The sequence below is a fragment of the Salmo salar genome, chromosome 25, assembly GCF_965601325.2.
Source record: "Salmo salar chromosome 25, fSalSal1, whole genome shotgun sequence".
NCBI classification, from domain to species: Eukaryota; Metazoa; Chordata; class Actinopteri; order Salmoniformes; family Salmonidae; genus Salmo; species Salmo salar.
The window spans coordinates 25,584,850-25,600,441 of record NC_138315.1 but is presented as its reverse complement, the minus strand read 5'-3'; the positions used below and the strand labels follow the sequence as shown (position 1 = coordinate 25,600,441).

General features: G+C 42.8%; 1 protein-coding gene across 1 annotated transcript in view; it reads right to left on the bottom strand.

The window, feature by feature from the left end:
* Positions 1-15,592, bottom strand: part of abca12 (ATP binding cassette subfamily A member 12) — a 94,421-nt gene that overhangs the window by 59,268 nt on the left and 19,561 nt on the right. Inside the window, exons 17-30 of the mRNA XM_082969039.1 lie at positions 13,818-13,948; positions 11,582-11,702; positions 10,694-11,024; positions 9,760-10,419; positions 7,840-9,657; positions 7,135-7,514; positions 6,672-6,794; positions 6,077-6,164; positions 5,353-5,504; positions 4,698-4,828; positions 4,283-4,425; positions 2,596-2,772; positions 2,235-2,458; positions 103-232 (exon numbers count right to left, since the gene is read on the bottom strand). Of these exons, the coding sequence (XP_082825165.1) occupies positions 103-232; positions 2,235-2,458; positions 2,596-2,772; positions 4,283-4,425; positions 4,698-4,828; positions 5,353-5,504; positions 6,077-6,164; positions 6,672-6,794; positions 7,135-7,514; positions 7,840-9,657; positions 9,760-10,419; positions 10,694-11,024; positions 11,582-11,702; positions 13,818-13,948 (4,609 nt within the window). The remainder of the gene's footprint in view (positions 1-102; positions 233-2,234; positions 2,459-2,595; positions 2,773-4,282; positions 4,426-4,697; positions 4,829-5,352; positions 5,505-6,076; positions 6,165-6,671; positions 6,795-7,134; positions 7,515-7,839; positions 9,658-9,759; positions 10,420-10,693; positions 11,025-11,581; positions 11,703-13,817; positions 13,949-15,592) is intronic.

Sequence of the window (15,592 nt, the reverse complement as noted above, 5' to 3'; positions counted from 1 at the left end):
CACACACACACACACACACACACACACACACACACACACACACACACACACACACACACAAACACGCGCGCGCACACACATTGAGGGGAGATTGTAAGATACCTGGAGTAGATGGCTATTCTCCAGAGTGTAGTTTAGGGTCATCTCTACAGCCAGGAGGTAGGGTCTCATCCAGGGGTTGTCCATGGCCAGGGCATCCAGCTGCTCCAAGGCCATCCTAAGATCCTGAGTACTGGGGAGGACAAGATACATGGATTAGGACCAATGACTGTACAACTAATCATTTACAACAAGAATATACAGATCTGTATGTTTAAGGTTATGACTGTGAGTGAGGACAATAGGGAGCGGTTTCCAAGCTCAATGGAGAATATGTGTCCGGGAAACAGGCCCTATGTGTTAAAGACATAGATATTTACATTTAAGTCATTTAGCAGACGCTCTTATCCAGAGCGACTTACAGTAGTGAATGCATACATTTCATAAAAAAATGTTTTCCTGTGGTGGCCCCCCGTGGGAATCAAACCCACAACCCTGGCGTTGCAAACACCATGCGTTGCAAACACCATGCTCTACCAACTGAGCTACAGGGAAGGCGAGATAAACTGAATGCTTTCACAGATATTGTAATTTCATACATGCAGGACAGAAATGCTACTTATGTGAAACTACTCTCCCATTAGTGAAATAGCAGCAAGAGATATGTTAGTGTCAGAAACAAAGAATAGAATAGAATATAGCTAAAGTTGGATAGCCTGTGGTTAAATTGAAACAGAGAATGTATTTACTGCATGCTTTCATGTACTGCAACTGCTACCCTTTCCCCTACATAAAATAATAATGACTCAGTAATACCATTATTTCTCAATCTGGATTGAATATAATCATAATTCATAATGTATTTTTTGGTGGGTACTTATTCATAATTTTGGGATATAATTTAGGCCGTTGTATAAGATTGTTTCTTTCTTTGGGATATTTCCATTACAGTGGTCAGTGATCTACGACTCTCGCCGTCACACTTGGTCTACATCCCAAATGGCACCCTATTCCCTTCATAGAGCGCTATCACATTGGACCCTGGTCAAAAGTAGGGCATTATATAGGGAATAGGGTGCCATTTGGGATGCATTCGTGATTGATTCCATGAGATATGTATAATGTGATTCTTATCAGCACTGAGTTCATTATTACAGAAAAGGAAATCAATTAAAGAGGAAAAGACACTCAGATAACTGAATAATAGTTAGACATCACTATCTGCACACACACACACACACACACACACACACACACACACACACGTCACAGGATCTGTGTTCAGGCAAAGAGTCAAACTAAACTAATGCACATTTGATTGTTCCAAATTCTCTTATGTAATTTAGGAAGGAATCTAAATTGGTTTTCCTCTGGTTTGTGCGTGTAGGTGATAAAATGACTGTGATTTGCGTCTTTATTGGTTATTTAATTCTCTCTCTAACCCTCTGAGATAAACATTTTATTCTGCCTAATGCTTTTTTCCTCGTCCTTCTCGATGTCTTGTATTTGAGCACTCCCAGGGCCCATATTCACAAAGTGTGTCAGAGAAGAAGGGCCGTTCTAGGATCAGTTTTGCCTTCCAGATCATAATGAATATGGTTATATGGACAGGGCGAACCTGATCCTAGCTCAGCACTCCTACTCTGGGATGCTTTTTTAATACAGTCAGAGAAACAGCTTTTAAACAGCTTAAAAAGCAAACAGGGTGTGTCAATCGGGTATACTGAGAAAGGCAGAATACACAAGAACACAAAGCAGCACCGGAGATGACTTGCACTCTTCCTCTGACTGTCAAAGTTGACCTTGTGGTGACCCAAAACAACCATTAGAGGCACATAGAAACAAAGTCATGCCAACGTTGTGCAAAGGTCTGGTGAGGTAAGTATTTGTCACTGTTATACCCTTTTTACACTATTGTTCTGACCCAAACCGTCCTATGCTGATATTTTCATTTCACATTGTCCATTCCCGCCACTACCATATGGTGGATACGTAACCAGGCCAATGCAGTACAGCTCAGCTCAGCTTGGCTCAGATCAGTCATGTGAAAGGGGCATTAGTGTTTTAGTTGTTAACTAATATATAATAATAATAATATTTAGCAGACACTTTTGGGTGCCCCCAGGGGGAATTGAACCTGCAGAACTTGGGATTGCAAGTGCCATGCTATACCAACTGAGCCACACAGGACTCACCTCCAGCTCAGTTGTAGTTGGAGGAACTGTGTGTTCCAGTGAGCCTGGTCCTCGGCGGTCATATTAAGTCCCTGTAGCTGGTATAATGTGTTGAACAGCATTGCACCAAGCTGCTCAGTAGCTATGGTGCGGTTAACCTGGACCCAGTAGAACGAACGCAGAGCTGCCACCATCATAGCTGCTGTAGTGTCCATTGATACTGTCCCATGCCCCATCCCAATGCCCTGGGAAGAGAACACAACAGAAGACAACAGGCAAAGGAGCTGTGTCAGTAACGTAGCAGCAGAGTTTACTAGGTGCTACCACAGTGCCCTCTAGTGGGGAAGTTTTACAAACTGAAATCCTAGTGACGACTACTCACGGTCGTGTTTGGATTGCCATAGACATAGTTGGACGCAGCATAGGCCTCCATGACTGGTAGCAGGCTGATGTTACACCACAAACCCAGGCTGGCTTCACTCAGCCCAGCCGCCTCTCTAACTGGCTCCCAGGCTTTCAGGACCTGCCTGCACTCCAAGGTCTTACTCCTATTAGCAGCCTATGATGGGTGAAATACAGCAACAAGGAGGGACAGTGAATTATGATTTCTACTTAATTGTTTAAAAAACAAAACAGCTTAACAGAAGAATGGGATTAAATAATAATAATAATAAACTAATTGACATCAAGACAAATGTGGGAAAATGGACTCATTCTTCTCCACAAGTAGTTCCAGTAAAGAGAAGGGAAGGAGATTCACACCGTTATCAGTGATAATCTTGAAGACACCATACTGTCTCATACATACAATGGGGGATAAAATATCGGCCTTATTTGACTTCTTTATTGTGGACAGTCATCAGATTCTCTCTAGGGTAAACACACAACAATACAGTATATCATATGAAGGGTAATAAAACAGACGATTAAGTAAGACGGTGAAGTGTGTCAATAAAACTTGTCTAGCCTCCATATTTATGTAGAAACACTTATTTTTATTGTATAAATATGTATGGCATGACTAAGAGTTTGGTCACATGAAAGGTGATCTATTGAGAATGAATCATAAAACTTACTACAACTAAACTCAATGGTGTAGTTTTTCCTTGCCTCTTTTCCTTGCTGGATCATCCACAACTTGAAAGGAAGTTGGGGAAGCTGTGACCTATTCTCTTTCTATTAATCTTTTATTGTACCTTATTGTCCAAGCTTGGGCGTGGGCTGGAATCCCAGGGGAGAACTTTGTCCTGATCCACATTAACCCTTTTCACTCTGTCGTACCAACTCAAACTAAACTGTGCTGGCTCTCATATTTTATTTCAACTTGTCCTTTTCAGCATGGTTCCGGCATCGATGGTGGATGTGTAACCTGGCCAGCTCAGTACTGCTTAGTTTGGTTTGGCTGGGTTTGGCTAGGTAATGTGAAAAGACCTCTTGTGATACGTCTCCCTCCTGATTCTTAAGGTTGTGAAACTGTTCTAGCCAACTTTTTTTAGGCAACATTGACAGGTAATGTAGCTGACAATGAGATGGGGTATGAGATACTGGGGCAATCAGTTTTGGCAACGGACAACTGAATATATATCTTTTTTTTTACTGTAAACAATGATCTTGGGCCACTGTTTAGAGAGCAACGGTCAGTCTTTGCTCATTGTGTTGTCATTAAGAACATCTCTGAACCAGATAAAAAAAAAGTATATTAGTGACCATTCCTGAGACTGTTCTCTCAGTGACAGATATCTAAACAGACAAACAATAGCCTACTCAAGTCAGGATGAACGTTCAAAACATGAGGAGCCTATTGTCTTTCAACAGCAGCATAGCTTGAGTTATTTAGTTTCCCTTCCACTGAAACCATCAAACCAGTTCTTTAACAATTGAACATGAATTCATGAAATTGGCCCATGTGTTATTTATTGTGAAGAGCATGACATTCCTAGTGAGCACTGAGGACATTGTGTTACCAACCACGTAACCTAGTAAATGTCACGAAGAGGATGAGAACCAGCAGTTGACAGTAAGGCAGAAAGAAGAAAACAGAAAGAATGCAGCCAGTGCTCTGACCTAACCTGTATGGCAGCTTCCACAGTGAGCTCGATGGCAGGGATTATTCCCTCAGACACGTCAGACATGTTGAAATCACTGCCATTCACAGCTTGTACCAACTCTGACATCAGGACAGCCAGTGGCTTCTGGAAACTCAAGATGAATGCTGGGAAAGAGAGAAGGGGAGGGGCAGAGAGAGAGAGAGAGAGAGAGAGAGAGAGAAAGAGTTTTACAATGGGACACTTATGGGAACATTTGTGCGCAACTAAGATAAGTATTTGCATAAATAACTTTCAATGCTAGGCTACAGTTCACTAAATCCCTAACTTGTGTATCTAATGTACTGTATGTCTAATGTACAGAATTACTAGCGATCTGTGGTACAAAGGAAACAACAGTGCTGTCAAGGGTGTATGGAAAGCTGCCTCTCAGTCTCACCTGTCTCAGCCTGCATATTGTTGACCAAGGCTCCCATGACTTGGCTCATCACAGAAACAGCAGGGGGGACAGAGTCCCACACCGGGGTGTCCCTGAGGGTCGACAGGAGGGCCCCAATCATCCCCTCCAACCTGACAACACAGGGAAGCACTTGGTTTAGAAACTTTACAATATAGCTAACTTAAAACTATCACTATATATATACACATAACAGGTGATTATGTTGTGGCCCTCAATACTATACAATACAATATAATACTATACTACCAAAACAAACATGATAATGTTCTCCCCACTGACTAAAATATAATACTATATTTTATTTAACTAGGCAAGTCATTTAAGAGCAAATCATTATTCACAATGACAGCCTACCCCGGCGACGCTGAGCCAATTGTGCGCTGCCCTATGGGACGCACAATCACATCCCGATGTGAAACAGCCTGGATTCGAAACAAGGAATGAAGTGACACCTCTTGCACTGAGATGCAGTGCCTCAGACCACTGCACCACTCAGGAGCCCAAGCATGTATTACTATACTATACTATACTTCCTTACTATAGTTAAAACACCATGGTAATTCTCTCCCTTCTCACTATCTAACCAGATACCACCTTCTTCCTTGAACCGATGACCCCTGACCCCTGAACGTACTTATCCCAGCTGCTTTGGTTAGCCTGCTGAGTGAGGATCTGTATCAGCACAGGGAGTATTTCAGGGAGCATCTCAGGAGAAGGCAGAGGGAAAGGCATGATACCCTGCTGCCCAAGGATGAGGGGTAGCACAGAGTTTAGAAGACCAGTCATCTGAAAGGATACAAAAATGTCATGTTGCTAGTGTTCGCCATTGGAAAACTATTAACAACAGCTCCATTTATTAAGGCATGGTTATTAGACATAATATGTGTCATTGGAAATTGCCTTCTTTGTTAGTCTTCTCCAATTATGAAGTATTCAATTGTTCATTGGAAATTAGACAGAAGGAAAGATTGACTAACTGAAATTATTATTGGAATTGTCCACACCATGAGCTACTGTGACTCTTGAATGTCAGTGAGATAGCTCAATCTTTGTATTTTTTAATTTTTTATTTAACCTTCATTTAACTAGGCAAGTCAGTAACCCATTGAGGAAAAAACACTGACACATATTTTAAGCTGTAAACTGGACAAACCACAAAATATACAATCTTGATATATGCATTGGATAGCATTTTGTGCTTTGGCATGTTGTTGACTGCCTGAGGTATATGTCATACAACTGACAAGCCTACAGCACATGTATAAAGATGACTTTGCAGAACTGCTACTGTTGTAGAAGGAATTAGATTACAGATTTCACTGAAAATAAACGCAAAGCTGTAATATATTATGCCTTACCTGACCAGCAATTTCTGAAAGGTTTTCAGCAGTCATATCATTACCAATGTTAGCCCATAGACTCATGTTGCTCCAAGGGCCCATGTTGCTACCTGTTGACGATAATAATGTTACATTTCTGAAAAATTACAGCATATCGTTAGTTATTAACATAACAACTGTAGCCAACAATCAAACACATTGATAGCTTCTGTTAGCTAACTTAATTGTTTTCCAAGAAGACACAGATTCTGACAGTGAGACAGATAGATGTACAGTATTTTGCCATGTTGATTTCTGGCCACTGTTAATATACAGATACAGTCATTGATTTCCTAGAGGACACAAACTCTGACATTGGCATGTCAGTAAACTGTGCTTAAAGTGTCTGGCTGAGATCCTGGTAGGGTTATTTAATAATGAAGTGTATGGTGCCAGCAGTACTATATCACAGGCCATTAGGACAGTAGACACACTGTCCCAAATGGCCACCTTTCCCTATATAGTGAACTACCCTATGGTCCCTGGTCAAATGTAGCGCACTACTGTATGTAGGGAATAGGGTGCCATTTGGGACGTAGTGCTACAGTGATATTGAGGAGCTGTTATAGGCAACTTGCCTTGGCTTTGGCTGGAGTCCAGGATGACATGAGTGATGTTGATGATGAAAGAGAGATAGACCTGGGCACTGCTGTCAGGGGCCAGGAGGCCCTGGACCATCTTTAGCTCGTTCACAATGCTGAGAGGAAAGAAAATGTAATTGTTATCGTTATGTTATCGTCATCATCATCAGCAGCAGCAAAAGTAGCAGGATCTTTGTCATCATCTTCACTGTGAGGGGAGGAAGTAACAAAACAACCTGATGATAATATTTTTTGTCATCATCAACAACGTCATCCTAAAAAACACTGACGTCTTCTGATTTTCAGTGAGCATTTAGAATCTGTAAGGTTACATCCCAAATAGCAGCCTATTATCTCGAAACTTCTTTTGGCCAGGATCCACGCACAGCACTACTGCCATTTGGGACGCAACCTAAAATACATTAATATTGACAGTCCACACACAGTACAACTCACATCTCATTCCACTTATCAGGCCCGCCAGGCTTGGAGACTGTCTCAAGGTAGGTGCTAATGAACCTGAACCCTGGCAACAGATACCCAACAGCCTCCTGGGGGACCAGCAATCTAACAACGCCTTCCGCCCTCCTGACAATCTCCATGGTGATGTTGAGTGACTGGGCGTTGCTCATGTTAGGTCTGAATGCCAGCTGGAGGGCATCCTGAAAAATAATCTGGACCTCTTCACCCTGCAGAATACCCTGGATCTCTGTAGTGACGTTCTGTGGTGTGAGGCCCATGGTGAAGCCACTCAGGACAGAGCTTGTAGCATTCATGATCGCCTGGATGAACTGGTCACTACCCAGACCTCCTTCCCGACTGGCCACCAACAGAACCTGAAAGGATAGGAGAGGAAAGGAGAGGAACGGAGAAGAGAAAATAAAATAAAAAAATAGAAGAAAAGGGAGAAGATAAGAGAAGAGAAGAAAATAGAAGATACCAGATTTTGTGTTATAAATCCCCAAGTGGAAATTAGTTTGTCTGTCATACTACAGCCATAGGGGCTGTAATCCTAATTTAAAAGTACCAATTTTCACTTTGTATCCCATTGACAGTTCAAATTCACCCCATAGTAAAATATTTACAAATACTGTCAACATTGTAAAATTGCAAAATAAGTCTTCTGACCTCAATGGTACTACCTGTGTAAAATGAAATTACCTGATTGAGAGCCTGGCTGTTGTGTTGGATGGCTGTGAGGTAGGCCTGTTGCTCTGGGGTGAGGAGGGAGCCGAGAGTCCTGAGAAGTTGCTGGAGGTCCATCCCAGGAGTAGTCACGTTCATCATCCCACCGCTTATGTTCCAATGCAGCATATTGGTCAGGACCTGGGTCACACGAGGCTGTCTCAGCCAATCCTGTGTCAGGTTGAGGTACTCCCTGATCTGGGTTTCGACCTCGCTTAACAAGCTGTGGTTTAGCCAGTTTAAGTTCCCGAAAGAGTTCTGCAAAACGTCTTGGTAAGCAATGTTTAACTTTAACAGGTTCAGGTTTTCATTGAGTATCCTGATGACCGATTGGCCGATTTTACTCACATCTGTTCCATTGATAGGGTATTGGATACTTCTCATCAAATACTCAACCTCTTTACTAACAAAGATGGTGAATTCTGTCTGAGAGAGTTGGAGAGCCAGCTGCATCTCTGCGATACGGAAGAAAGGGTCAAGGATTTCTGAGAAGGCACTGGTGCTGGTTTCATTCTCTAGCTTCCTCAGGTACCACTGTGCTATCTCCAAATACACTTTCTGTGCGTAATTTTGATCCTGCATAAGTGGATCAGTGGAATTGAGTGAGTAGACTGGAGAATGTCCAGAGGCGGCGAGTTCGATCAAACCCTCAAGCACAGGGAGTTCATTATTGATCAGGGATTCGGCCTCATTAATCAAGCTGTAGTTTAGCCAATTGTTCCCCATAACCGCTTGGTAAGCAATGTTTAACTTGAACAGGTCCAGGTTACCCTTGAGTATCCTGATGACCGATTGGCCGATTTTACTCACGTCTGTCCCGTTGATAGGGTATTGGATACTTCTCATCAAATACTCAACCTCTTTACTAACAAAGATGGTAAATTCAGTCTGAGAGAGTTGGAGAGCCAGCTGCATCTCTGCCATATGGAAGAAAGGGTCCAGGAGTTCTGAGAAGGTACTGGTTCTGGTCACATTCTCTAGCTTCCTCAGATACCACTGTGCTATCTCCAAATACACCTTCTGTACATTACCCGAGTCCTGCATCAGTGGATCAGTGGAATTGTGTGAGTAGACTGGAGACTGTCCAGAGGCGGACAGTTTGATTAAACCCTCAAGGACATGGAGCTCGTTACTGATCAGCTCCACAGACTCCAGGTTGAGATGCTGTAGATTCTCGCTGATGCTGGCTATGGTAACTGTGATAGCCTCAGTTGTTGGTATAAGTGGGGTTGGGCCAGAGCCGGCGGCAAGGCCGATACTCACAGAGTGGTTGACTAGGATGGGGAGGAGGGAGATTAGCGCTGTGCAGTTGGACTGGCATCCCGGAGGTATAGGCAGCGCTAGGATAAAACCAGTGACTCTCTCACTCAGCTCCAGTGCACACTGGGCAAGGCTGATGGGATTGTTGGGCTGGGGCTCCAGGCATTGTTGCACGTTGATGACGCCCATGATGCTAGCCAGGAGAGCTGGTGCGTTGGTTGCGCTGGCCAGGGCAGCCATCTTCTCCAGCTCCCCCAGGGTAAGGTTGGATTGTAGCATAGCTTGCTGGAGAGAGGATACGCTGATGTTGGGAGTCGATATAATCTGCTGGAGGAAGAAGGAAGTCTGGGCCACGGTCTTGAGGACAGACTCTGGCGTGACGGACATATTGTTAGACATGTCAGTATCGTGCCAGGCGAAGAGGAGAGTAAGCAGGTTGACAGTCACTTTCATGGACTCCTGGTTTGACACGCTGGGTTTAGCTTGGCCCCCACTAAACATGTGGTCCCCACTAGCTGCCAGGATCTGGAGCACCTGTAATAATAACAATAATAATACAAATAATAATACATTGGATTTAAAATGCCTTTAAAAAAAATGAAGGACAATGGATAGCAAAACAAATACAAAACCAACCTGTGGGACCGCAGCCATGCAGTCCTGACCTGCCGCTGTACATGACACCAAGCTCTCCATCACAGCCTGGAAGTGGCTTACCATCCCAAGGTACTGCTGTTGGAGCTGGAGAGGTAGTAGGGCCGAGAGTCTCTGTAGCAGGGTCTGTAAGGCAGCCTGATCCCCAGCCTGGCTGAGCTGCTGGACGTACAGGAGCTGGAAGAGGTCCACCACAGCCAAATGGAGGTCTGTCACCTGAGCTGTGGTGAGGTTCCCATCTGGAAGCAAGAGCTGCTCATGTCTGCGTAGCTGTAGAGTCGAGACCAGCAACTCCTGTAGTTGGATCACGTACCCCAGGAGAATGGGCGTTGAGTCACCATTAGGAGCATCCAGCACAGTCTTCAGCCGCTCCATGGCCCGCAGGATGTTGTCTGCTATGCCCGCTGAGCTCTGGTTGGTAAGAGGATTGAGCAGCTGTCTGAGGAAGGCCAGGGAGGTAGAGTTGAAAGAGCCAGAGTAGGTGGTCAGAGCATCTCCCATACTGAGAGACAGAGGCAGGGTCAGGTTTCCCTGAGCTATTGAGAGCCACTGCATCAGCAGAGCCTCCACCCCGGCCAGGTCTGGCATGTTGGCGTTCTCGACAGGGAGCCCGGTAACTAGATGCCGGGTGTTCTTGGCCACCTGAGAAGTTTTCATTGACTTTATTATTATTACATATTATGATATTTTGGGGTGTTTTAATGATGTTCTGAAGCTTAGTCAAATCTACAGTTTCTTAAAAACATTGATCTTGAATAAATAATACAATTGCAAAATACAAAATACAAAATACTGGTTTCCCGGACACAGATTAAATTTAGTCCTGGACTAAAAATCATGCTCAATAAAGAATCTCCTTTGAAAATGCTTTCTTGTCCAGAATTAGGCTTAATCTCTGTCTAATGTTTTTGGCTACCTTCAGGGCAATGGCCATCACAGATGAGGCATTGGGGGCCTGGGATCCACCTCCCTCGGTCCACAGGGCTTCCAGAGGCTTCAGGCCCAGGGCCTCTAACATCTCCCCCAGGAGAGAGAGGGGCAGCTCAGAGTTGGTGCTAAACTGCTCCAGGGACATGAGGTTGGAGACCAGCGTGATGTCCTTGTTCAGGATGGTGATCAGGTTCTCCAGGAGGGCTGGGATGGAGCCGTCCCCTAGGACTAGGTCAGAGCTGAGGAGCTGGGTGACTGGGCCTGTGGCAATGTTTCCATAGACAGCCTGGAGGAAAGACAAGGAGCCCTGGACATGCCTGTGGAAAAGATAACAAAAATGTTTGTTATCTTCTCACTTGGCACCAAACACATGCCTCATAATCAACTAGAAAAGGTACATTTACATTTAATAAACCACTAATCAAAATCAATAACAAATAATTTGTTTTAGTAATAATCTACTAGTCTATATGTTATAATAATAATCTAGTCATAAAAAATATGATCAATTGACAACAACAAAACAGATCAATGAGAGCGCATCACCAAGAAGTAAGTGTGAATCGGAGTCATTACAATATGAGGAACAATTAGACACAATGTGAGCAGGAGAAGGAAAGACACCAGGGGAGATAGTCTGTGGCATTAGTGAAGTTACAGTAGTTAGATAACACTTTACTGAGAGGCACGGGATGCATCCCAAATGGCACCCTATTCCCTATATAGCGCACTGCTTTTGAAAAGAGCCCAATGGGCCCTGGTCAAAAGTAGTGCACTAAGTAGGGAAAATGGTGCCATTCTGGACACAACCTATACCATAGACTACACACCTATGGCCAGGCTCTATCCTTCTCTGCCCTATGAGATTACTTACCTAAGTAATACAGCAGGATTAGCAGAAAACTCCTGCACCAGAGCAGCGGTGGTTGGGATAAACTGCTGCCAGGTAAACCCAGTATTGCAGATGTAGGCGTATGTGGTAGAATCAACTGTACCTGTTATGACAGTTCATATATATTGTTTTAAAACAGATAGAGCTCATGAGTGGAACAGACAGAGCCTGTATCCAAAATAGCACCCTATGTAGGGCATTACTTCTGACCAGGGGGCTCTAGTCAAAAGAAGTGCACTCTATAGCGAATAGGGTGCCATTTGGGCCAGACAGAGTATCTTGTCATTATGTATCTTTGTCACAGAGCTACTGCTCAGCGTTGATGACAACACCAAGACAACCAGGGCAATGAGTAGTCACATTATTGAAATTTACACACGTGCAATGGTGGCTATATTGCCAAAAATGCATGTAACTTTGAGCATTGGATATGGATACTGGATATTGCTGACTATAAACGTTTGTTTATTCCTCATTATAATGAGTAATCAAATTGCTAGCTCTCTTGGCACGTAACTGATCAGTTATAACAAGAAGTAAATATCATACTGTCTATTTGTGTACTTGTGAACTAAAACTGACCCTAACCCTCCAGGCGGTCTACTTGTACATCAAGCTGCCTCACCTTACAAAAACAGGTAATAGGCTCCTGCCCTATGGTCCATACTGTCTTGGACAAGGCATATAGTACCGTTGGAAAGTATTCAGACCCCTTGACTTTTCTACATTTTGTTACGCTAAAGCCTCATTCTAAAATAGAATAAAAAAATGTTTTTCCCTATCAACATACCCCATAATGACAAAGCGAAAAACAGATTTCTTTAACATTTTTGCAATTATTATTTTTTTTTTTATAAAAAAATACCTTATTTACATACTTATTTTCCACCATAATTTGCAAATAAATTCATTAAAAATCCTACAATGTGATTTTCTGGATTTTTGTTTCTCATTTTGTCTGTCATAGTTGACGTGTACCTATGATGAACATTTCAGGCCTCTCTCATCTTTTTAAGTGGGAGAACTTGCACAATTGGTGGCTGACTAAATACTTTTTTCCCCCACTGTATAAGGTCCCACAGTTGACAGTGCATGACAAAAGCAAAAATCCACTCCATGAGGTCGAAGGAATTGTCAGTAGATCTTTAAGACAGGATTGCGTCGAGGCACAGATCTGGGGAAGAGAGTTCCTCTGTGGAGATGGGAGAACCTTCCAGAAGGACAACCATCTCTGCAGCACTCCACCTATCAGGCCTTTAAGGCAGAGTAGCCAGATGGAAGCCACTCCTCAGTAAAAGGCACATGACAGCCCGCTTGGAGTTTTCCAAAAGGCCCCTAAAGACATTCAGACCATGAGAAACAAGATTCTCTGGTCTGATGAAACCCAGATTGAACTCTTTGGCCTGAATGCCAAGTGTCTGGAGGAAACGTCTGGAGGAAACCTGGCACCCTCCCTACGGTGAAGCATGGTAGTGGCAGCATCATGCTGTGGGGATTTTTTTCAGCAGAAGGGACTTGGAGACTAGTCAGGATTGAAGGAAAGATGAACAGAGAAATGTACAGAGAGAACCTTGATGAAAACTTGCTCCAGAGCGCTCAAGACCTCGGAAGGTGAACCTTCACCCCAGTCTAACAGGACAACGACCCTAAGCACACAGCCAAGACAATGCAGGAGTGGCTTCAGTACAAGTCTCTGAATGTTCTTGAGTCGCACAGCCAGAGCCCGGACTTGAACCCAATCGAACATCTCTGGAGAGACCTGAAAATAGCTGTGCAGCAATGCTCCACATCCAACCTGACAGAGCTTGACAGGATCTGCAGAGAAGAATGGGAGAAACTCCCCAAATACAGGTGTGCCAAGCTTGTAGCGTCATACCCAAGAAGACACAAGGCTGTAATCACTGCCAAAGGTGCTTCAACAAAGTACTGAGTAAAGGGTCTGAATAATTAAGTAAATGTTATTTTCTGTTTTTATTGTTAATACATTTGCAAAAATGTAAAAAAAAACTGTTTTTGCATTGTTATTATGGGGTATTGTGTGTAGATAGATGAGGGAAAAAAACTATTTATTCAATTTTAGAATAAGGCTGTAAAGTAACAAAATGTGGAAAAAGTCAAGGGGTCTGAATACTTTCTGAATGCACTGTACGTACCTTACCTTATGTGTGCGTGTGTTCTTTATGTGTTTGTTGTATTGGTGTATGCGTGCCTGACTCACAATTTGGTGAAGCGGTGACGTTGGGCTGGTAGTTCATTATCCAGTAGGCGATGTGGAAGTATGACTCCATAGAAGGCCACATTGAGCTGTTCTGGAGGTGAGAGCCCATAGTGATGAATGCCCCCAAACCCCTGCGAGACATAGAGAAATGGATGTTGAGTTTATACATGACAACCAACTCATAACATATACACACTTACATATCCCACTAACATTTTGGATAGCGATACCTTATCTCAGCTAGGGTTGTGGTGGTCATGAAATTTTATCAGCCGGCTATTGTCATGCAAAAAAATTGACCGTTAATTAGCATAAACGTGTTTAGCATCTCCAGGCCTCCACACATACAAGCCGCTGATGTGCCTTTGGAACATCTACATTTAAAAAAGTCTAAGTAATCAATTTAATATGCACCATCACAATAAAACTATTATTTATTTTAGTCAGGTCTAAAGAAACATTATGATATGAAGAAAATGTATTTCAGATTAACAGAATATGAGTTGGCATACTGTATGTTATCTGGCTATGCTCCATGCCGTAGGCTTTAGGTTTGTTCATATAGCTGACAAGATATGTTTAAAAGTCCCGTGCCATTATTTTATATTATATGACTTTATAGTAAGAAGAATATAATTGAATATAGCTGAATAAAATAAGATTTTACCAGTGTAAAAGTGATCATTTGAAACAGGTCCTATAAGATAGATTTTGATTTATTTGGAAAATGTTGTTGTGAATGATAAACCTTAGAATGTCTTAGAAATCTAAACATATATGGGCTGCATGACAAAAGTATAGGCTATTGATGATTTGAGAAAGCTTGCACTCTGTTCATTACCTCAGGATGCACAGCTGTTCTCTCATCAAGTGATCATATTTTCACCCATAAGATTATTCTCAATTTAATCTTGTCTTCACAAATATGTCAAATTAGTTTCGATTTAGAACGGCCCATTATCAAATGGGCAGGAACAGGGGGCGGGGATAAAGACAGTGAATGGAGGCCGCAAGCTTCCCACCGGTCCGTTTTTCAATGATTCCTGGTAGCCTACTTCGGTTTTATAGCAGAGCTGTGCTTAATATGAGCAGCTGCAAAATAAATACAAGAACACTTATTTCACTTCATGCATCAACCACTGTTTGAGGTGCATGCTATTGCTGCGCGACAGTTAATATTTCGTCCACACTCTGCATGACGTGGGCTCCCCAACCCTGTTTCTGCAGCTACCCAGTGCTTAATTTGGGAAACCAAGTGAAATGTGTTTGGGAACATCAATAGTAACATGTTTTCACAACGAAGTACAGCTTCTCTGAATGCTCCAGAAAGGAATAAAGGAGAGAGTAGGAGATGGAAACACTTGGTGGTGAGATATTCTGTATAGCTAAAGGTAATGTGCCACCCGATTAATTATGAAAATAAAAAAAATACCCTATTACTAGGCTATTCAAAATCAAATACAAACACACTATAATTGTAGGCTACCTGTAAGCTCCCCTACACAATCAATGAACCAACAGCAACGCCTAGGGCTATTCATTCTCTCCCAGACTCATGAATAGAAATTTGGGGCATAGCATAAGTGAACCAGTCCATCCAGTATGCATAATAATACAATACACATTCAAAGGTGATTAGGCCTACTCCAATTTGTTTCATTTTGGAGTATAGGCCAGACCAATGATTTACATTTACATTTAAGTCATTTAGCAGACGCTCTTATCCAGAGCGACTTACAAAATGGTGCATTCACCTTATGATATCCAGTGGAACA